This window comes from Balaenoptera physalus (assembly GCF_965194825.1).
Source record: "Balaenoptera physalus genome assembly, chromosome: X".
Taxonomy (NCBI): Eukaryota; Metazoa; Chordata; class Mammalia; order Artiodactyla; family Balaenopteridae; genus Balaenoptera; species Balaenoptera physalus.
In genome coordinates, this window is record NC_138903.1 from 90,462,998 (window position 1) to 90,487,103 (window position 24,106).

A 24,106-nucleotide genomic window follows, 5' to 3' on the forward strand; every position below is an offset into this window, starting at 1 on the left:
GGACACCAACTGCAGTTAAGAAGCCAAGGTCCCAAGTACTTGTAGCTATAAACCCAGGGAACTCCAAAGGAATGTGAGCCTGCTGTATTACATTTTCTTCCTTCATGTATTCCTCATGAGAGGACCCTGAATCACCAGGTCCTTGTCCTCTCTGTGGTTGCTGATGCTTACTGAGTTTCAGGGGTTTGTATGAGGTCATTCAGATGCTACAGGGGACAAAAGAGACTGGAACTGAGTTCCATGGATGGGGATGACCCCACCCTGCATAGCTTTAATAAATTCTTGTTGCAATATATGGAGTTTTCTTAAGTTAGGGTAAAGTAATAGAAAGAACAGAAAATAGCCACATGTCAGGAAATAACTCCAGCACATCCCAGAGAGGTCAAACAAAACAGACCTAAAATATATAAAGGAAATTGCAAACAGAGTTTGGTGGACCACCGGAATGAGAGTGGAAGGAAAACGTCATGCCCTTTCCTTAAAAAAAAAAAAAAAGAAAAAAAGTATTCAGTGTAGATAGATGTCCCCTGGTGGTCAGAGCTATAATTGTAGCTCTGAAAGTCTCAGAACAGGAGGCTTTGAAAGGCGCGGGAATGAAGTGGAGACTTGGGCTTCAGTGCATCAGCCAGAACTTTCTGGAATTTTCAATCCCCCCTGGCAGCAATCTCTTTCTGAGCTCCATGCCTTCAGAAAGGAAGCCTAGACCCTGAATGAGCTAAGGAGAAATCTTCATATGAGACTGTGTGAAACTTTGGGGTGAGGGAAGTGTAAGACAGAAACACACACACATACACAGATAAACTGTCATGTCAAGAGTTGTGATCTTTTTTTTTTTAATGAAACAGTACAGTGTGAAAATTTTTCTAAACCAATAAATATATGTAAAATTATTGTCAGTTGGTTATTAGTTATTAGATTTCTCTTAATAAAATTTCCTAATTACAAAATATTAAGCAGCTAAAAGTATATTTAGATATCAAATTATATATATTCCATCTATAAGAAGATAGACCTACAGATACCCATTGTAAATACATTAGTACATATTTTCCAGATGTATTTTTCTGTGTATACAGATGTGTTTATCTACCTTTAAGTATTTATAAATATTTTATATATTTGTGTATTTTTTTCAGTTTTGCAACTACTTGAATACTTTTCTGTAAAGTCTATTTTTTAATTATTATAAATCTCCGTATTTTTATTTCATCAGCTAATGTGGTTTGGTGTCTCTCCAGATGTTTATTGGAAATGCATTTTACTTTTCAGGTGATTTTTTTCTGTTGTTGATCTATTATGTCCTTCTCTCTATTGATTAGCAAATTCCTTTATAATCACGTATTAGCACAATATCTATCATATTGATAGCAAATATCTTTAATCATTGAATATAATTTATAAAATTCATGAGGATAGTTTATTGCATGTACCCATATTTCTGCTCTTTCTCTTCTTCTTTATTCCTTCCTGATTCTCCAAGAGTTCTTTCATTATTTCTTTTCTGTTTGAAGAACGTCCCTGTCAACCCAGAATCCTACACCCAGGGAAAATATCCTTTAGGAATGAAGGAGAGAAATCAAGACATTCTCCAGTAAAGGGAAATAATTTGTCACCATCAGATCTACTCTAAAAGAATGGCTAAAGAAGTTCCTTAAACAGAAAACAATGATAAAAGGAGCATTTGAACATCAGGAAGGAAGACAGAGAACAGCAAGCAAATGTGTAGGTAAACACAATAGGCATTTTTTCTTCTCGAGTTTTCTGAATTATGTTTGATGATTGAAGCAAGAATTATAATACGTATCATATAATTCTAAATGTATGTAGATGAAGTAACTAAGGCAATTATATTATAAATGGGTTAGGATAAAGGGACATACAGGGAGATGGAATTTCTGTACTTCATTTGAACTAGTAAAATGGTGGCTCCAGTAGACTGTGGTAAGTTATGTTTATATAATGTACTACAAAAAGCAACCACACACAAAATCTATACAAAGAGATACACTCAAAAACTCTAAATAAAAATTAAAGTTTTAAAAATTGTTCAAGCAACCTATATAAATTTAGAAAAAATAAAACTGAGAATCAAAAACCAGAGCGAGCAAACAGAAAACAAATAATAAAGTGGCAGACTTAAAATGTAACATATCGATAATTACATTAAATGTAATCTCAAGTAAATGTGAATGGTCTAAATACACCAATTAAAACACAAAGATTGGCATAGTGGATTGAAAAACATGAACCAACTATATGCTACTTTTAAGAAGTTAACTTCAAATATAATAACAAAGGCAAGTTGAAAGTAAGGGATGAAAAAAGATATATCAAGTGAACGCTAATCAAAGGAAAGCAGAAGTGGCTAAATTAACATCAGATAAAGTTGACTTCAGAGGGGAGAAAATTCTGAGACATAAAGGGATATTGCATAATGATAAGAGGCTAAATCTACCAAAAGACATAGCCATCCTAAATGTGTGCACACCAAACAACAGATAGACAAAATACGTGAAGCAAAAGCTGATAGAACTGAAAGGAGAAATAGACAAATCCACAATTAAAGTTGGAGGCCTCAACAACCCTCTCTTGAGAATTGATAGAGTAATGAGACAGAAAATTGGGAAGGATATAGAAGAACTCAACAAAACTAACAACCAACAGGGTCTAATTCAAGTTTATAGAACACTTCACCTAACAACAGCAGAATACAGATTCTTTTCAGGTGCCCATGGAATATTTAACAAGATATATCATAAATCAAACCTCAACAAATTTAAAGAAATTAAAATTATACAGAGTGTGTTCGCTGGCCATAATGGAATCAAACTAGAAATCAATGATAGAAAAAAATAACAGTAAAGTCTCCAAACACTTGAAAACTAAAAAACACACTTCTAAATAACCAGTGGGTCAAAGTTGAAGTCTCAGGGGAAATTTTAAAATTTTAAGCTGAATGAAAATGAAAACTCAACATATCAAAATTTGTGGGCCTCAGCTAAAGCAGCACCGAGAAGGAATTTACAGCACTAAATGCATACGTTAGAAGAAACAAAAATGTCTCAAATCAATAGTCCAAGCTCTCACTTCAAGAATCTAGAAAAAAGAATAGCAAAAGAAACCAAAATCAGAATAAGGAAGAAAATAATAAAGAGCAGAAATTAAAGAAATTGAAGTGAGAAAAATAAAGTGAATGAAACAAACACCTGATTCTTTGAAAAGATGAAATTGACAAACCCCCAGCAAGACTGTTAAAGAAAAAAAAAAGAAAAGACACAAGTTACCAGAATCATGGATAAAAGAAGATGTTACCATAGACCTTACAGCCATTAAAAAAAAAAAAAGATAATCAGAGAATAAATACAAGCAACTCTACACACATCAGTTTGACTACTTAGACAACAGTGACCAATTTTTGGAAAAATACAATCTACAACTCAACCAATGTGAAATAGATAATTTAAATAGCCATCTAACTATTGAGGCAATTTAACTTGTAATTCAACAACTCTCCCAAAAGATCCAGGCCCACATGATAGCACTGAAAAATTCAATGTTTAAAGAAAAATTAACATCAATTCTACAAAATCTCTATCCAGAAAATAAGAGGAGGGAATACTTCCCAATTCATTGTGTGAAGCAAGTAACAATATTAACCTAATACCAAAACCAGACAAAGGAAAGAGAGAAAGAGAGAAAGGAAGGAAGGAAGGAAGGAAGGAAGGAAGGAAGGAAGGAAGGAAGGAAGGAAGGGAGGGAGGGAGGGAGGAAGGAAGGAAGGAAGGAAGGAAGGAAGGAAGGAAGGAAGGAAGGAAGGAAGGGAGGGAGGGAAGGAGGTCCGTATGTAGAACATCTCACACCATAGATCTTCAGAAATGAGCAAGGAGCAGTATATTTGTGGGAGTGGGCTAATGGAAGGGTTGAGGAAGTGGTGATGAGGCTAATTTTTTCCTTTAATTGATTAGTTTATCAGGCAATTATGAAAGTATCACTGTATATTCCTTAAAAACTTAAATAACAGACAAGCATAAATCATGAAATGTGAAAATGTCTGTAGGTGAGTCTTTAATATAGATACTAAATAAATCTCTTAAACTTTTAATAGGTTGTGGGAAGCTATAACCCAAAGTAGTGTTTAGACTATATTAATTGGCCCTCTTTCAACTGAAATTTAAAAAATACAGTAGCTGATGCCAGTGGCATTAGGAGAACTTCTGGATTGCCTGATATACACAGGAGCTTTTAAAAGCTCTTATTTCCTCACATATCTATTTGTCCCAACTTCATCCTTCCCGGGCTTTTCAGTCTGTCTATTCCTTGTCCTGACTGTTGCTCTTTTTTCCAGGCTGCTGCAGTCAGTACTTTTACCTTTGAATGTTATATAATTTTACTAGGACTTTCATAACAAAATACCACAGACTGGGTGGCTTAAAAAACAGGAATTAATTTTTTCACAGTTCTGGAAACTAGAAGTCTAAGATCAAGGTGTCAGCAGGCTTGATTTCTCCTGAGGCCTCTCTTCTTGGCCTGCAGATGGCTGTCTCCTCACTCTGTCCTCACATGATCTTTACTCTGTGTGCACATATCTTTGGTGTCTCTTTGTGTGTCCAAATTTTCTCTTCTTATAATGACGCCAGTCAGATTGGTTTAGGGCCCATCCTAAATGCCACATTTTAACTTAATCACCTCTTTAAAGACCCTATTTCCAAATACAGTCACATTCCGAAGCAGGGGTTGTTAGGACTTTGAACATATGAATTTTGAGGTGACACAATTCAGTTCATAACACTCTACCCTCTAGATACCCAAATTTCATGTCCTTATCACATGCAAGTTACATTCACCCCTGTCTCAACAGACCAAAAGTCTTAACCCATCTCAGCTTCAACTCTAAGTCCCACATCTCATCTAAATATCATCTAAATCAAGTGTAGGGGAGACTCGAGAGATGATTGATCTTGAAGCAAAATTCCTTTCCAGCTGTGAAACTGTGAAACCAGATAAGTTATCTGTTTCCAAAATATAATAGTGAGATAGGCATAGGATAGACAGTCCCATTCCAAAAAGAAGAAATTGGAAAGAGGAAAGGGGTCATGGGTCATAAGCAAGTCTGAAACCTAGGCAGAAAATTCCATTAGATTTTAAGGGTCAAGAATAATCCTCTTTGGCTCAATGCTCTGTCCTCCAGGCCCATAGGGATGGAAGCTCTACTTTCTGGGCCCACTGGGGTAGCAGCCCCACTCCTGAGGCCCCAGGCCTGGCTTGCTGAAACCAAGGAGGGGACAGCCCCATCTTTGGGGTCATTTCTACCTTTTCTTGAAAGATAACACATGTTCACAGTTGGATATGTCTGTTGTCCTGTCCTGTAGAATCCCAGAGGTCCAACAGTCTTCCTTCACTTTGTCCCATCTCTGTCTTCTTCAGTTGAAGCTGGCAGTGTTTCTGTTGCCACCTCTCTGTATAACCCCATCTCTATTCCTGGCTTCTGCTGAGATGGCTGATTAGACCATGAGTCATACCCATAATCTCTTTATGGAGTGACTGTCTAATCACATACTTGGTGTTCTCTCCAGAGCATGCTTTCTCATTTTTTGCACTATGGATAGACTGAGAATTCCTCAAATCTTTAAGTTCTGATGCCTTTTTGCTTAATTTCTTCTTCAATTTTTCTCTCTCTCACACATTTTGCTATAAGCAGCAAAGAGAAACTGGGCAATGCCATCAACATTTTGCTTAAAATCTCCTCTGCTAAATATCTAAATTTGTCACTTACAGTTTCTACTTTCCACAAAACACTAGAACACAATTTGGCCAAGTTCTTTGCCACTTTGTAACAAGAATCACCTTTCCTTCAGTTTCCTATAACATGTTCCTTTTTTCTTTCTAAGTTCTCATCAGAATCTCCTTTAATATCCACTTTTCTACCAACAGTCTCTTCATGGCAAACTAGACTTTTTCTGACATGCACTTCAAAACTCTTCCAGCCTCTATCCATTCTCAGATACAAAGCCACTTCCACATTTTCAGGCATTTGTTAAAGCAGTACCCCTCTTCTCAGTACCAAAATCCATATTAGGGTTCTCCAGAGAAACAGAACCAACAAGATGTTTATTTATTTTAAGGAATTGAGTCACACAATTGTGGAGGTTTGGTAAGTAAAAATCTGGAAGGAATTCCGTGGTGGTCCAATGGTTAGGACTCCGAGCTGCCACTGCAGGGGCCACGGGTTTGATCCCTGGTCGGGGAACTAAGATCCCACAAGCCAAGCGGCACGGCCAAAAAAAAAAGAAAAACCAAAGGAAGAGGTCAGTCAGTTCTTCAACTGAATGGATGAGGCCCACCCACATTATGGAGGGTTATGTGCCTTACTCAAAGTTCACTGATTTCAATGTTAAATTCATCCAAATGATGGAAGAAATTTTCACATATTGAGGTATGGGGAAGTCATTCTAGCTTATACATGGTGTAACTTAAACTTTATGCTAACCAGAACAGCCTGTTTTGTGGCCTATTAAACATACATTGTAGGGACTTCCCTGATGGTCCAGTGGTTAAGACTTTGCCTTCCCATGCAGGGGGTACAGCTTCGATCTCTGGTCGGGGAGCTAAGATCCCACATGCCTCATGTCCAAAAAACCAAAAACATAAAACAGAAGCAATATTGTAACAAATTCAATAAAGTCTTTTAAAAAAAATGGTCCATGGACTTCCCTGGTGGTGCAGTGGTTAAGAATCCACCTGCCAGTGTAGGGGACATGGGTTTGATCCCTGGTCCAGGAAGATCTCACATGCCACGGAGCAACTAAGCCCGTACACCACAACTACTGAGCCTGTGCTCTAGAGCCCATGAGCCACAACTACTGAGCCCACGTGCCACAACTACTGAAGCCCGTGCACCTAGGGCCCGTGCTCCGCAACAAGAGAAGCCACTGCAATGAGAAGCCTGTGCACCACAACAAAGAGTAGCCCCTGCTCACTGCAACTAGAGAAAGCCCACGTGCAGCAACAAAGACCCAATGCAGCCAAAAAAAAAAAGTTCACATCAAAAAAATCTTTAAAAAAAATACATTGTACATCTGCTTTAACCATTAAAGAAAAGGGTGTATTGTCCAGAAGTAAAGAATGTCCATTTGGAAGATAGAGATAAATGCTTCCCTCTCTGGGACATCAATGTTAGTATTCCTTCAATGATAAGGCTCCTTTCCCAGGCACCAATGCCATACTGACTCACTGTGTATGTGCTGATCTGTCTTTTTTGTAATCTTGAAGAAATGTGCCTCTGTCATGTTTGATATTCTTTGTTCTGACAAGACATAAAACTGTGCTGAAAACCATGCTTCGCTGAAGCAGTTCCTCAGAGCTATCTGAGAGGCTGTCTCCTGGGCAATAGTCCTCAGTTTGGCTCGAATAAAACTCCCCTCTATTAGTATAGATTGGTTTATTGATTATTTCCATCAACACAGAAAACACCTTCATAGAAACATCCAGAGTAATGTTTGACCAAATGTCTTAGAACCATGGCCCAGCCAAGTTGACCCATAAAATAAACCATCAAGAATGCTGTCAGCAAATGCTGCCTGGGAAGTCACTTCAGCCCTGGGAACTCTCCAAGTCAAAAAAACAAAGGGAAGCCCCTGAGGTGGTCTTTCACAGAGCTACCATACTAGTCAAAGCATACAACCACTATTCTTTGAGAATAAGGTCTGTACTATTTTCTCTGGCACTTAGCAACCTGCACCAGGAATCTTCATGGCTGCTGCTGATCTGGGGAATGGGGATGGTAAGAGAAATATTTTAAATGCCATAGCTCTCTCTTACTAAAATGTCACAGCTTCTTTCTTCATTAAGATTTCTCCTGGTTGTTGTAAGATTTTGACTAGATTCTAGAGTTCCGTGAAAGTTGAGTCTGACAGTTTTTGCCAGCTTAGTTGCTTTTGTAGATGAACAGGGCCCTGGAGTTTGCTACTGTACCATTTTGAGTGACATCACTCCCCTAAATTAAACCACTTTCATGGACCCCTGAAAGTATCATGGGACCTAGGCATTGTGACTACTGTGCTTAATTGATAAGATGGCCCAGGGCCTGCCCAGAATCTTGGTACCTAGAAGCCATTCTGAGCCAGCCCTTCCCCAGGGATAGTGAACTTCCTGGCTCAGGTCAGCTTCAGTGGTCAGAAAAAGGGGGATTCAATTCCCAGCTCTGCCACTAACTCTATGATCTTGGGTAATGGACTTAACTACTCTGAGATTCACTTTTCCTCTTTTTTCCATTTGGTTCTCAGAATTAAAGTAATAACTCAAAGAGATAGCAAATCTGAAATTGTCTAGCCCAATACTGACTCAAATCTAGTTCCAGTTCCCTCTCTTCACATTCAAATCTTCCATGAGCCGTCTATTTTCTCTCTTGCCATTTTTCCACAGGTGAAATTAGTGACTGGTACTGGCTAAATAAATTACTCTTTGAAGAGTGTTTGCATTCTCATAAAGGACAATCTTCAGCCCATAGGATTTAAACTTTTCTGATGGAATTAAAAGTCTCATTTCTTTTGGGAGAAGTACAGTTTAGGAAGAGGAACGAGTCCCCTTATCTTTGCATATACTTTGGGCGTTGGCCTGTGTTTTTTTTTTTTTTTTTTTTTTAAATAAGAGTGCTTTAATGACTAAGGGATCCTGGATATATTTTGAAGGTAAATCCAAGAGGACTTTTTAAATTTTATTTATTTATTTATTTATTTATGGCTGTGTTGGGTCTTCGTTTCTGTGTGAGGGCTTTCTCTAGTTGCGGCAAGTGGGGGCCACTCTTCATCGCGGTGCGCGGGCCTCTCACTATCGTGGCCTCTCCCGTTGCGGAGCACAGGCTCCAGACGCGCAGGCTCAGCAATTGTGGCTCACGGGCTTAGTCGCTCTGCGGCATGTGGGATCTTCCCAGACCAGGGCTCGAACCCGTGTCCCCTGCATTGGCAGGCAGATTCTCAACCACTGCGCCACCAGGGAAGCCCCGGCATGTGTTTTTGATAAGGGAAGATCTTTGATAGATGATGACATTCCACTCTTGCAGAGGACATGATGCTTGATAAATTAGACACACTATGATGGATATGCAGATATTAACTACCTGCAGGTAGGGAGTTGTGTGATTTGGGGCACATCACGTGAATCCTTACTTTGCTTATCTGTGAACTGAGGATAATGAAGGTGACATGTGAAAATACTTTACAAACTCAAACTTAACCAATGTAAGACAGTATAATTATTCATTTATATATCCACTGTTATAAAATCTTAGCTGATAGTAAAAAAATGCCTACCCGCAAAGCAATAGCGTGAAAACGGCGTCAATGCAAGGAGTTCGTGACACGTTTATTCCTTCAGTCTTCTTGAAGGCAGACTTTCCCTATCAAATCTCTCCCAGTACAAAAAATGAAACCACAGAATTTTTAATTACCAGGTCTAATTCCACATATAATTTTTGTGAAATTTATTGGTTTGTTTATATCAGGCTTCATTTCAAAAAAATGTCAAGGCAGCTTACAAAGACAGAGGCTTGATGGTAAAAAAAAAAATTAAGTGATGAAATTGTAGATAAAGAAAAGTAGAAAAAAATAAGAGTGAAGTTATGAGTGAAAAATGAGGGTTAGGTTGGTATTGAACCCCATATTCAATGCTTCAGAGCACCCTGTAAAACCTAGCCTAATAATCATCCAGCTGTTGAACACTGCCAGTATTCAGTACTTCTTGAGATAACCTAGTTTACTTTTGAACAACTATGACCACTAGAAAGGGCTTTTTCTTAGGATCACCACCATGTAATTTAGCACTTAGTCATGGTCTCCCTAATACTCTCTACTTGATATTCTAATTTAATTAACATTTACTGAGAGTTCAATATGCGTCAGAAATTGTATTGATACGTTATCTCGTTTAATTTTTAAATAACCTTGTAAGGTGAGTTTTTTTAAATCTTCATTTTACAGATGAGGAAAAGTAAGGTTTCAGAGGTTGAATGACCTGCTTCTAGTTACCTTAAAGCAAATGAGTGTTAGAATGGTCTTCCAAACATAGGTCTTCTGAATCTGAATCCAATGCCTGCACTACTCCATGTCATTTCCCCATAATGCATATGGGTTTTTTATCCCCCTGTTGCACTATAAACTACCTGGGCACTTGGTAGGTTGCTACCAATTATTGAGTAACAAATATTACACTGAAGTGAATTCAGGGAAAGCCTCAGGAATCACCTCCTGACTTCACTGGATATAAGATACAGAAATATGTAAGGATAGGATTTTCTTCTTTTCTAGGATGGGAATGAGCCCTGCTCCACCCAACCTCGTAAGGGCTCTGCCAGCTTTGGAAAAGAAAAACATGATGTGGAGTATATACAAGCCAAATTAATGATTACTTTCTTGGTTACTTTATGCCATATTTCAGGATAAATGAGAGCTCGATACGCCATGGCTCTCACTCTTGCTCTCCCTATAGCTGCCCTGGTATTTATAGATTCATCTATTTTATGGTGGCTGAAAATTTGAGGAACCAAATAAAGCTCTTGCTTGCTTAGATTATTTCTTAAATGAAGGCAAAAGAGTACTGCACACTTCTTGTTTGTCCACCTCTTGCTGGGGGGTGGGTACCAGCTACACTTCCTCTTTCTAACAAATCTCCCTCCTTGTATACATATCAGGTGAGGTAAAATTGACATGCATCTAATCTTTTGAAAAGAAATACAACACAGTTAGATTTTCCTGACGCATTGTTCTACCCTCAGTGAGACAATTAAAGATTTTATGAATTCTCCCTCCTGTGTCTTGCCACAATATACCTAAAAATTATATAAAAACAAATGGAAGAAAACATAAATGGAGCAAACCTCTAGTGAGGTTATGTTAATAACTTTATTTTGTTTATAGATCTGTGGGGAATCCTTTTCTATCTTTCCAGAATAGGATTTGTCATTGCTACTCCCAAACATCTGTTTTCCAAGTTCCTGCCTTAAATTGAGGTGCAGAGTGAAACTTTACTGACTCCAAGTCTCATGGGTCAATTGTAATGTACTTAAAGTTTTTAATTCTCTTTGGACTTGATTAAAAGGTCCCAAGAAACTTGGGTCTGTAATTAAATTAAGCTTCTTTCAATCTGAAGGCTACCTCTTTCCTTTAATGACATCATGATGCTTATTTGACTTTCTTGATATCAGTCACTGTGAAATTAGCCTGTCTGCAGCTGGGCTTTGCTTTCCCACTTTCCTGCATCTCAACTCTTATATTTCTCAGACACCTATGACCTATCCCTGGCATTTCAGAGTCTTGTCAAGAGAACTTCACAGTCTCTCTTCATCCGTCTCTTACTCCCAGTTTTCTCTGATACCACCCTGCCCCTGATATCACACAGATCCTGTGTCTGGTTTCCTCCCCTGCTTACCTTTCCAGCTTCACACTACCACTCTTTTTTTATGAGCACATTAGATTCATTTAAGACCATCCAGTCCAACTCCCTCTCATTTTCTTTTTCTGGTTAGAAATCCTCAATGACCCCTTTTACCTAACAGTCAATGACTAAAACCCTCTCTGTCAAAGTCTTCCAGGTCTGACCCTACTCTTCCTGTGCATATTCTCTTATACATCCTCTGATGTGTTGCTCCCTCTATCTTTACTCTCTATCTGTAACCACCCCTGCACTATGGGGCTCTTCCTGGAAATCCCTAGCCCTCTTACAGTATGGCCACATATTATGTGGCCTTCGAGCTCAAGCCCACCAAGCCTTCTCCTAGTTCTTTCCTTCCCTTAGAGTGTACCTAGGCCCTTTTTTACCTTATCAGACCAACACTTTTTAGGCCAGGTTAAGTTGTGATTTGATCATAGTTATCAGTCTGGTAGCCAGCAGGAGTGATGGGGATAGATACTAGGGGAGGGGGCTTGTTGTTTTGCAAGGCAGAGGGCTAAATATCATCTGGAAGCAAGGTGGGAATGTTAGCCATTAATTGGGAGAAATGGATAGGGTTGCTGGATTTAACCAAAAATAAATACAAGGGCATCCAGTTAAATTTGAATTTCAGATAAACAATGACATTTTGTTTTAGTGTGTGTTCCAAATATTTCACTGGACATATTTATACTGAAAATTAGCTTTTTCTGAAATTCAAATTTAACTGAGCATTCTATGTTTTATCCGGCAATCCTAGAATTGGTCTACATTTTCAAGTTCAGAGGGTTCAGGGGGAGGTGGGATTTCAAGATGAAGAGATGGAAGTCCCTTTCTCTGCTACCCAGGATGCCTTCTGACTTTCACATTTTGCCTTAATTTGGTAATTAATTCTCTCAGTCTTTTGTTTTCTTTCTCCAACGCATCAGTGTCACTCAACAAGTCAGCAGATTCCATATAATTCCGTATAATGGCTATTTCCCCCAATCCTCTTAACTGCTTGAGATATTACACTTGCACGTGCATTCCTTTCTGCTATTATCACCTGTGAAAATTTTAAAAATTGTACTGCTACAGCATGCCAGGAACAACTTACTACCAGTATTTTGCCAACTACCAATGACAGAATCTCATAGCCTGCTCCAAAATGGAGTCCATTCCCTAGGACTACTCCCAGTACCTCCTGTCTCAGGTAAGTTTCTGGGGGAAAATGACAATGAGATGGAGATTTGTTTGTAGGTAATTTACAGGGGGTATGTTCACAAGAACAACACTTGTGAGGGAAGCAGGAGATTAGTAGAGAAATTGAACTGTGATACAGTTACAACAAAGGACTCAGCTGATCCCATGGTCTTTCAGAGTTGCCCAAAATTGAAACAGGTGGCCTGGTTTCTGTATACCTACATTATCCCATCAATGTGGGCTGCCCCCAGAAGGCATGACCTTAGGAGAGTCAGTTCCCTTCAGACAAGGCCAATTCCCCAGAAGGGGAAATGAGTGCCTCTGTCCTGAAAAGGTGTGGCAGCTCTGGGGAGCACAACACAGCACCCATTACAACAAATTTATTTGTATCTCCATTGCTGTGTTACCTATTCTATCAATCTATATAATTTTCAAAAATTTATCTTCATTTATATTTTTTCTATTATTTTCCTTACTGTCTTTACCACAGTCTCTTCTCTCTTGTATTCCTTCCAATTTAAGTTTACTTTGCTGTCATAATACTTCCTGGGATCTGCTTTCTCTAGACTCTTCCTTCATGCACTGCTATCCGAACTTTTCCTTCCCCTTACCCACAATGTTTCTGCCCTGTTGAATTTGATTTCTGAAACTAGTGGTTTTCATTTTATATGTGGGTTTGTTCTTCTGGAGGAAACTATATGCTGGATAGTTCTGAAGTCCTCAAGGGCTTAGTTCACCTGAGCACTTTTTGATCTCTTGCTGATTCTGTGCAATTTTTTCCAGTCACCTGTAATTCAGAGCCTGTAATGACTTCTTTCAATGTTTCAGTTGCTCACAAACCTATTTTCTCAGTTTGATCAAGAAATAATGATGTCTCAGATGAGACTGGTAACAGTGAAGATGAAGAGAATTGGACATTACAAGAGATATTTTGGTGATATGATCAAGGGGAATTGCTTATGGTCTAATGTAGGAGTGAAGAGGTGCTCAAAAATGGTTTTTGGCTTGAGCAACTGAATGAAGGTTTTATAGAAATGGGGGAAACTGGGAGATGAATGATTGGTAATGGCAGAAGCAGGCACTCTATTTGGATAAATTAAGTTTGAAGTACCTGTTAGATAGCCAAGTGGGTATATCAAAGAAGTAAGTCTTTGAACTGAGAGGAAAAGGTCTGCTTAGATGTCATTTCCTTTGGGAAGCCTTTCCTGAATACCCACTTACCACCCCATTAAACTTATTACCCCTGCTACCCACAGCATCCTTCATCACTCCTATTGTAGCTTTTATCAAATTTATATTGCAGTTTCCTATTTATTGGTCCATTTTCTCTGTTAGAATGTGAGCTGTTTGTGGAACAGAACTTATGTTCTTCATTTTTTTCTCAGATTCCTTCCTGGCTCATGCTAACAGTCACCTCTTATTATTTGTTCAATGCATGCGTATAAACCAGGCAGCCAATTCCATTTTTCTCCATAGCTCCAATTATTGAAAATTATTTTTTAAATTCAGCCAAAATTTGCTTCCCTCTACCTTCTATTCAAATGAGGATATACCTATGAAGCTAAGTGCTATTAATTTACTTGTCTGAATACTGACTTCGATAACTTGCCTTAGATCATATGTGATTATATATGTATATATATAAAAGCCTATTAGTCTTTCAAAACAAGCATGTAATAAAAATCCCAACATTGTTTTCACATGTAGTATCTTTTTTAGCCCCCCTTACCACGTAATATCTTAAAAACTATGTCTCCTCAAACATGTTTTTGTATTGTCTTCCATAGCCAAATGTGGATTTAATATTTACGCTATTAAATTCATCTTGCTAGATTCAGCACTCAACTCCAGAAGTGGAGATCATTTTGGATCCCTGCATATATATTTAAATATCTTGACATACTCTGACCTTCAAGTGCTCAGAGGCAGAAACTGGAAGCAAAGCAAATGTGCTAAAGTTGGATCCAAGTCCTTGTCCCCAGCTTCAAGCAGAAAATAATACTTTCTGGTTAACAGAAAATTTATTTTATGGTGGGGTTAAGATAAAGCCCATTTTTGGCAAAAAAAAGGGTTTTGTCCTAAAAATTTTAAAAACCATTTACTAGAGCAGGTCACTGATAACTTCTCCAAGAATGCAGTCAACACCACACCTTTATCCGCCCCCAACTTGCCACACCACCAATTTAAATGATTTACCCAGTATTGACTAAAATTTTAATTTTTGATGTGTGCAGCTAATTTTAATAAATAATTCACTTATTTATTTTGGAAAGATCATAGTAATTTGGTATCTTAGTGAATATTCTTACGATATATAGTTTGAATTCCCACCCTCCAGCTTTAAACGCAAAATGGACTTCTGCAAAAGAATTTACCAATTCTAAAAATGCTTATAATTCAGTTGAACTCATCTTGTACTTCCTGTGGAAAAAACTGCTACTTTTTTTTTACATGTTCAGAAAAGAGAATTTGCCATTTTTGTGGCCAATTAACACTCTATTTGCTCTACTCTGGTTCTTCTTTCCCGTCTCCTTTCACTAGTACACCAGATGGATTTTTTAAAAAGAGGGGAAGTGATATTGTAACACCAATAATGTTATACCAACAGTCTTCTGGAAGAAAAGTTAATTTGAGGACCATCGAACTCCCCTTTGGACTATTCATTCAACCAGGTATGAGCCCAACAATCATATTATGCTTCAGTTAATATTTACCATTTTATTCAAATCTCAAGAAAAAACAACCATTAAATGCCTTGCCTAAGTGCAGATAAATCACCATCTAAATTTATTTGCTTTTTGATAGGATTAACACATCAAGGGAATACTATAGCCTATTTTTCCTATTCCTGATGACTCCATGTTTGGATTTTGATGGTATTTCTACAAGGTCACACAGCAACTTGATGGTACAACTGAGACCAGAATCCTGGGGTTCAGATTCCCAGGCTACGACTCTTTATACTATACCATGATGACGCTCAAATGCTTACAGGAGGTGTTTATCATAAAACATAAAAAAAAGGAGCACCAGAGTAAAAAACATAATCAAGATGAAACAAGTTAAAGGTAATGCCCGGGCTTCCCTGGCAGTGCAGTGGTTAAGAATCTGCCTGCCAATGCAGGGGACACGTGTTCGAGCCCTGGTCCGGGAAGATCCCACATGCCGTGGAGCAACTAAGCCCATGCACCACAACTACTGAGCCTGCACTCTAGAGCCCATGAGCCACAACTACTGAGCCCACGTGCCACAACTACTGAAGCCCATGGGACTAGAGCCCATGCTCCGCAACAAGAGAAGCCACCGCAATGAGAAGCCTGCACACTGCAACAAAGAGTAGCCCCCGCTCGCCGCAACTAGAGAAAGCCACACGCAGCAACGAAGACCCAATGCAGTCAAAAATAAATAATAAATAAATAAATTTTAAATAAATAAATAAAGGTAATGCCCCCTCCTCACAGTCCTCTCCCACTTATAAATTCTTCCTTCTTCAGTTTCAAGTATTTAGCTGGTCATATTTTTCTAACTTAAAACTGAGCTCAAGTCTGAATATCAGCTTCTCCTAAGCTAGATGTAAGATAAATGAAACTATTAAAACTTTATAGTGTGATCCCCCAAGAGGTGCAAACTGTTTAATTGTTTCCCCTCTCACTCCCAAAGTAAGATAATATCCAGCTGGGAAATGATCATTTACATAAAACAATACGTAGAAATTAAAACACTTTAATATAATATAAACATTTCCAGAATATAGACTGATTTTTTATCAGTACTTTTTTAGAGCTCTTTAAAACCATATATCATCTAAGTTTACTATAGACTGTTTCATTTTCCACTTTCAGAACTAGAAAATACAAAAATACACTGCAAATTAGATTTAACAAACAAACAAAAAATTAGTCTAAATCGCTTCACACGTTTTCCTTGGAGAAAACCAAGAAACATAAACAAACACACAATAACAACAATAAAATACCACCAACACTAACAGAAACCCAAACAAGGGATGGATTCTGTAATGCCTGGTAATTCTCTCATTTAAAATAAATTATCTCCCACAGGTAAGTAATTCACTATCACAGCAATTTGAAGAACAGGAGCAGAGACAACCTCATTAAGGGAAATTACTTTATACACAGGAAACATGTAATTTTTCTTTCACTTTAATAAATGAGGAAAAATAACTTGAGGAAAAGGCATATTAAATACTCCTACTTAACTTGGCTTTTGTTAGCGGTTAAACTAACTGTCCACTTAGGAAAATTCAATAACATGAATTTAACAAAACCAAACTCTTCAACTTATTTCTTCAATTCAACCTTAAGGGAACAAAACTGAAAAGTTCAAAATCCAAGAGAAGACTCATCCCAAAGCACTGACACTTTTGTCTTTTCTTCAACAGGCTTCCTTTTCTCTTATGTTCTTATTGTGTTCTTAGGTTCTTCTTAGGTTCTTCTTTCTCAGAGACTAGGTTTAGGCTTGTCTTTTCTTTCAATTCAATTTCAATTTTTACACACAAAAAACTAAGTTTTCCTGAACTGACACTGACTGTATTCACCTCTCCTTTTCTTCACTGGATGTTCCTGTCTTTGTCTAAATTCCCCTATTCTTAACCGATTTCTCATTGGGTAAACAAAGCTAAAAGTTCAAAATCCAAGAATAGACTCATCCCAAAGCATTTCCTCTTCCGTCTTTTCTTCAACAGATTTCTTTTTCTCTTTCTTGTGCTTATGTTCTTCCTTCTTAGAGGGAACACCATGGCTTTTTTTCTTTTTTCGATGCTTAAGCTTTCCTGAACTGACTTTATCTCCCTCTCTTTTCCTTTCCTGGATGCTCTTGTCCTTGTCTAGATCTGTATCCCCATAACTCTTTTTCCTTTTATGCTTCGACTGCTCCTTCTCTGGCTTTTCTTCACCTTCCTCCAGGTGCCTTCTTCTCTTCTGATGTTTCCGCGTATGACTTGCTTCATGGTCACTGGTATTGTTTTCTGAGGAGAGGTGCTTGTAAACTTCAGATTCTACACTGTATGGGCCAGAATTGTTTTCCTGCTGACTAAGGCTCAGGGGTACTGGTTTTTCTGGGAAATAGTCTCTGGTGGGTTGACAGTAGGTCATAGAGTCTAATCTCTGTTTGCTGTCATGAGCTGGTAAGCAATGAGGTAACTGGTTTTCCACTGCCTGTGAAATATTGGATGATCTTGGGTAATTCTGGAAAGTCTCAAATGGGAGTCTCTGCTCAAACATTCTATGTCTGGGTCTGGAATCAACCATTTCTCTGTATTTATGGGTTTCCACAGAGCTATCTCTTCCCTTTCTGAAACAAGTCTTTGGCTCTAGTCCTCTGGCTTTCTGCACTTTGATATAATCCTCAAGTTCATCTTGGAAAGAGTCATATGACCTCTTTGAATGAGCTGGTAACCAGTGATGTAATTGGCTTTCCACTGGTGAAGTACTGTATGGTCGTTGGGAGGTCTGAGAAGTCTCAAATGAAAATCTTCGCTCACACATTCTTGGTCTGGGTCCAGAATCAACTTCTCTGTACCCATGGGTTTCCACAGAGCTCTCGCTTATCTTTCTGAAACAAGTCTTTGGATCTAGTCCTCTGGCTTTCTGCACTTTGATATAATCTTCCAGTTCATCTTGGAAAGAGTCATATGTGTTCTTTGAGTGAGCTGGTAAGCAATGAGGTAACTGGTTTTCCATTGTTTGTGAAATATTGCATGATCCTGGGTATGTCCAGGAAGTCTCACATGGGAGTCTTTGTTCAAACATTCTATGTCTGGATCTGGAATCAACCGCTTCTCTGTACCTGCAGGTTTCCAAAGAAGTCTCTTCCATCTTTCTGAAACAAGTCTTTGGTTCTGGTCCTCTGGCTTTCTGTACTTTGATGTAATCTGTACTTTCATCTTGGTAAGAGTCTGGTGGCTTCTTTGGATTCTTCACTAGATTGGTAACAATGGATTCTCTGCAAACAAGACAGTAGAAAGTTCTTGTTACTAGATTATTTTATTTGGAATGTTTGCTTTGCTTTCAAAAATATTAGTTGAAAAAACAAATACAACAGAGGCCCAAACAAAATTTTAAAACCTACCTCAATATAAAAGCTATAAATTGTGACTTTTTGTATGTCAAAGAGAAGCAGCAGGGATAGTCAGATATCTCCTAAGCACCTCACAATGTTTTACACATAAAAAAATTTTCAGGCCTGGGATGAAGGGAAAGATGGGTACAAAGAAGCAGACATATTTGACACTGCTGTAGTACTTAAAAATATAAGGCATGTTGGGATGTGTGGGAAAGGACCAATAATATTTAATGCCCTAAAGATGGTCTGATCTGAATGTCACATTGCTTTAAAAATTTTTGATTATTAGTTCCCTGTACAGATCTATAAATGTGACAGCTATTTATTCTGGAACCCTGAGATTTTAAAAAAGAGTCTAAATGAAGGTTAATTTGGTGAGTGAGACAACTTAGTTACTTAGTATTCAGACTCAATAATATAAATACTTTCCACTAAAATAATGTAACTGAAATAGTATGCTTTGATTTTAAAAGCAACAAAAAAAATATACAATAGTTAAGTGCCCCACTGCCCCACTACCTGACTTATCTGATCCCCAATTGTCCACTCAATCCTTTCCTCCTTAAAATAACAAAACAGATTGGAATAAATGTGTATTGAGCTCCTACTATGTGCCAGGTCAGGCACCTTGCACATATTTTTATATTTCATTATAACCACTTTATGTCAGAGCTGTCCAAAGTTACATACTTGGCAGAAAGATAGATCTGGTATTCCAATTCAGTTCTGTCTAACAACAAGACCTTCTTTCTTAACCACTATACCTCATTGGAAGGATGATGACTGGATCACTGAATCTCTGGAACTAGCCAACCTTCCAGGGATTACAGGGATTATTTGAATTTATATGGTTAGCCTGAGAATGATCCTTTAGCATCTTTCTAAAGAAGGACAATGCTGTCTGGTCAGGAGGGGTGCCAGTTAGCCAGCTCTGTCAGTTACTATCATGGCTAGAGAACTCCCTGGGGGATGGAACTAGCATACAATATGTTACAAATATCACCAACCATACCCAGGATCAACTCTTAGGGAAATAAATGCCTAGAAAGTTTGTAAAGTACATGCAAAGGTACTTGACAGAAGCCCTAGTCTTTGGTATCATAGGAGCATTTTGGCAAGAAATACTTACTTAATTTGATGTTCACTTCCTTGCATATGGGACCGGAACATTTCTAAAGATATAAAGGTGATATTACAAATATGACAAACGTAGGTCTTCATACTAAATGCTGAAAAAACAGAGAGTTCAAGTTAAGAAGGTCAATAGGAATGCACTTCAAATCACATAGCTGGACAGGAATTTACTAGAGATCATCTACTTGAACTTTCCCAATTTAAAGCTAAGGCCCAGGGAGGTCAAATGACTTGGTCAAAGTCACACAGCGTTAGTAAGAGAGAGAGCCTCTCAGAGCCCATGTCTCTTAATTTAAAGTCCAAAATTTTTCACACTACACCACACTGCCTCTCTAGCCTTGGCCTCTTTCCTAAGAAACTGCTATCTGCCTGTTTATTGTTGCTACATGAAAGTACAACAGACACTTCAAATTTAGCATGCCCAATCAATCTTTGCCTCTTAATCCCTCAACCAACCTCTTTTTTGTTTGCCCCTAATTCTCTTTCTACCCAACTAAAACTTGAAACATCCCAAAATATTAAAAACAAATAAAAGCAAATTCTTACTCTCTTACCTGAAATCACTGTAGTGCATTAGTTTACCAAAAGTTACCACAGGCAGATTTTAGAAAGGAGAGAGGTTCAGTGAGCCCCACTCTCAGGATAAATGCTGAAAGCAAAATTCTAAAACAAAACTGCTAGTTACCACTTCATAAGAGTCAAGAACTATAGAATAGATATACTAGCTACCTCTCTATTCTGATTCATAGGTAGAACAGGAAGCAGGTAACAGATTAAGTCTTATTTTCTTAATCTTATTATCCTTCCACTTTCTCTTTGGTCTGAAGAAGCAAATTAATAAATTTCATAAGCTAAATATAAAAACAATCCCACCCTAAGGAAGAGACAATAAACTGATGGCTGCAGAGATTTTTAGGGTCAGGCAAGACCATCTTCTTTTAAATCAAACAGCAACTTAATCATTTAAGGCCACTAAATTAATTATTACTAAGTGTATTGGCCTTGTCTAAGCAAAGATTATTGATAGAAACAGGAGATTATTGTCAAGGAGAAAGAAAGATTTTGACTTTGAAGAACATGAGGACTATGTTCACTATTGACATATACTCTATGGTGGGCCCAGGAGAGCTCAGCCAGTTATGTCAAAGTCTAAATAAATAATTCTTCAAAACTATCCTCTTTTCCTGTGCTCTGATTTTGTGCTTGCCAAGTCACTTCTGATTATAATTTGGTTTCCCATATTACTGATACAAAAAAGAGGATACCCTAGATGATAGATATATTTTTTAAAAACCTGGGAACTGGAAATATACATTTCTCCTCCTACCATAAATCAATACCAGAATGACAGTGTATTAAACTACAATATTTCTCAGCCTTCTCTGGTAAGAATCACCTGGAGTGTGAGTTTAAAATATAGATCCCCAGACCCCCTCCTCTGGAGAATATGATTCACTGGGACAGGGATGTGTATTTTAACAATACCCCAGCTAATTATTGTCAGAGAATGTGTGGAAAAAACCACTAAGGGAATACCTTTCCAGTTCCTTGGTTATTTATCTGCATCTTCCAATTTTGTTTTTGGTTTGAGGATCCCTGATTTGAGGCTGATCACCTCTGAAGACTCTGGACTTCCTGCAAAGCTGAGGACTAAATCCAGGACTCTGCATGCTCATAACAACCCTTTTCAGGAAATTATTACTAACCCTACTTAACAGGTTGGAAAATTAAGGCTCAGATTCACTTGGCCAATACCATGTATTTTGAGGGCACCCAAGTTATGCAAGATAAGCAGGAATCCTGGTTTCCTCTAGACTAGTGGTTCTTAATGTTAGTTACACATTGGAAGCTTGTGGAGAACTCTAAAAATATTCATGTTACAGCTCCACATAAGACTAATTTAATCAGAATCTCTAGGGGTAGAACCAGGCTTTCTTACTTTTTGAAAGCACTCTAGATGATTTTTCTGTGCAGCCACTGTTGAGCACCACTGCCTAGATTATCGAGTCAATGATCTTCATTATGATTATAAACTCAGATTATATTCAGAGGTTTTACATATTTGTTTAGTGCTTATAGAGTATATTGTATATAATGTTCTCCTCAGTTCCTCCTTGGTTTCTTCACAAATTAGACCAGAAGATTATAATATAGGCAATATAGTAGTTTAGAGGAGCTGCAGGTCACATATGAAAGATCCAGAGGCAGTTCTGGAACTATGGTCTGCTTTCTATTACCTTAGCCCTTGTCTTTTTCACACACTGATATTCTTTATCTTTTTCTCACACTGATATTCTTTATCTTTTTCTAGGATATAGACATCTCAGAAAATAATATATAAAAATGGTGTAAACCCTTTCTGTGAAGACATGAAGTCCATTTATTGGCCCCAAGATCAAAATTCCTGGTCTGATCCTACTGAAACCTGCCTCTACTATGTTCCTTACACTGTCCATTCTCCTATCTGAGTCTGCTCCTTGGGCCTGTCAAGTTTTGCTCCCCTCAGCCCTGCTAGGATTCCCTGTTTCTGACTTCACCCAGAAACTCAAGCTTCTTTGCAACCTGTAACTTTCAGAATCATCCATAACCTAACACTTGTGGAGCCCACTTTTCCCCTAATCACAGCCCTATCTCATAACTCCCTGGACCAAGGTCTTTGTTTTCAAAGGATAGATTGAGGAACTGCATATCTTTATAGTCTAACATTTTGGTTCTCAATCTTGGCTCTATATCATAATCTCTTGGGGAGTTAAAAAAGAGAAAACAAAACACTAATGTGTGGGTCCCAGGGATTCTAATTTAATTGATTTTAGGGATGGCCTGAGCATTGGGATTTCTAAAAGCTGCCTGCATGATTCTAGTATGTAGTCAAGAATGAGAACCATTGATCTAATATCTTAAATGGGGAAAATCAACTGAGAGCTACATGCAAGCAAAAATGCAACTTAGTGTGGCATTTAGCTTATGAAGAAAAATAGAAAATGTCCAGTTTACATGTTTTTAAATTACGGCAGGAAAACAAAATATTTCAAGAAAACTAACATTTGTTGAGGGCCTATTCTGTGATGGGTACTGTATACACTGCTTCATTTCATCCTCTTTCAACCCTGTGAAGTAGCCTTATTTTCATTTTATACCTGAGGAATCTGAGGTGCAACTGGGCAACTGACTTCAAACATTTCTCCAAATCTATGTTTATCCCACTACACAACACTGCCTTTCAATAAACAATTATCAAATATTGAGAAAAACCATATACTCATTCCCATATAAAGCACTGAGAAGGATATTGCAGAATAAAATACAATCCCTTGTCTCAAGGGGGCCAATTCAGTTAAGGGACTATAATTAATGCAACTGTCAATGAACAGTAATACCTATGAGAAATCAGAGGAAGGGGAGAATACCAAGAGCTAGAGAAATGAGGGAAGTTGTGATGGACTTTGGAGGAAAAGAAGGATTTGAATTGTAAGGAAAGCAGTTAGGGCATTCCAGGGGATGAAAACAATATCAGGTATGGAAGAGACAGAAATGAGCATGATGTGCTGAATTCAAATAATCTGTTCAGCCAACACTAAACACCTCTGTGGCACCAAGCATCATGCTAGATGCTAGAGGTACAAGATGAATAAAATGGGCAGGTTGCTCACAAATCCAAGTGAGAAACAGACACATGAACAGAGGATTTCAATCTCATTTGGTAAAAGGTAAGACAAGTATGCTTAAGAGGTATGGGAATTCAAGGAAGCAGAGGCACTTAGTACAATATGGGGGTCTGAAGAGGGCTACTGGAAGAGATGATGCCTTAGTTAAACTTGGAAAAATGAAAAATAGTTAACGGTTAAAAGAGCTGAGAAGAGTACTGTAGGCAGAGGAAATAGCATGAAAAAAACCCAGAAGTGTTTACAGGAACTAGTTAAAATTTGGAATTGTTGCAGAATAAAATATAAGGGGATGAGATGGGAGAGGCAAAAGTATATCACATCAAAGAGACTTTTATATCTAAGGAGCCTAGATTTTTATTCTGTGGGCTGGGAAACCTTGAAGTGGTTTAAGTAGTAAGTAACATGGTCAGCTGTGTGTTTTAGAGAACTCTCTCCTCTAACTGCAGTATGGAGGGTAATTTTAAGAGGAGCAAGCCTGGAAGTAAGGAGACCACAGTTACATAAGGCAAGAGATGAGGAGGGCATGGGCTAGAAAGGTCACAGTAGGGGTAGAGAGAAGCAGGGATATTGGTGAAATATTTACCATTAAAACAGACAAAATTTAATGACTGAGTGAATGT

General features: G+C 38.0%; 1 protein-coding gene and 1 long non-coding RNA gene across 7 annotated transcripts in view; both read right to left on the minus strand.

Annotated features, from left to right (window-relative positions):
• Window positions 1-6,532: 6,532 nt before the first annotated feature.
• LOC309653274 lies at window positions 6,533-13,472 on the minus strand. The gene is made up of 2 exons (XR_014259060.1): window positions 9,004-13,472; window positions 6,533-8,613 (listed from the first exon to the last, which is right to left on the minus strand). It is a non-coding gene; the product is annotated as an uncharacterized lncRNA (long non-coding RNA).
• Window positions 13,473-16,201: 2,729 nt separating this feature from the next.
• Window positions 16,202-24,106, minus strand: part of ZMAT1 (zinc finger matrin-type 1) — a 51,451-nt gene continuing 43,546 nt past the window's right edge. For all 6 annotated transcript variants that reach the window (XM_082447553.1, XM_082447552.1, XM_082447551.1 and 3 more), the window contains 2 exons: window positions 19,817-19,916; window positions 16,202-18,567 (listed from right to left, as the gene is read on the minus strand). In XM_082447553.1, the coding sequence (XP_082303679.1) occupies window positions 17,250-18,567; window positions 19,817-19,916 (1,418 nt within the window). In that variant the 3' untranslated portion in view covers window positions 16,202-17,249. The remainder of the gene's footprint in view (window positions 18,568-19,816; window positions 19,917-24,106) is intronic.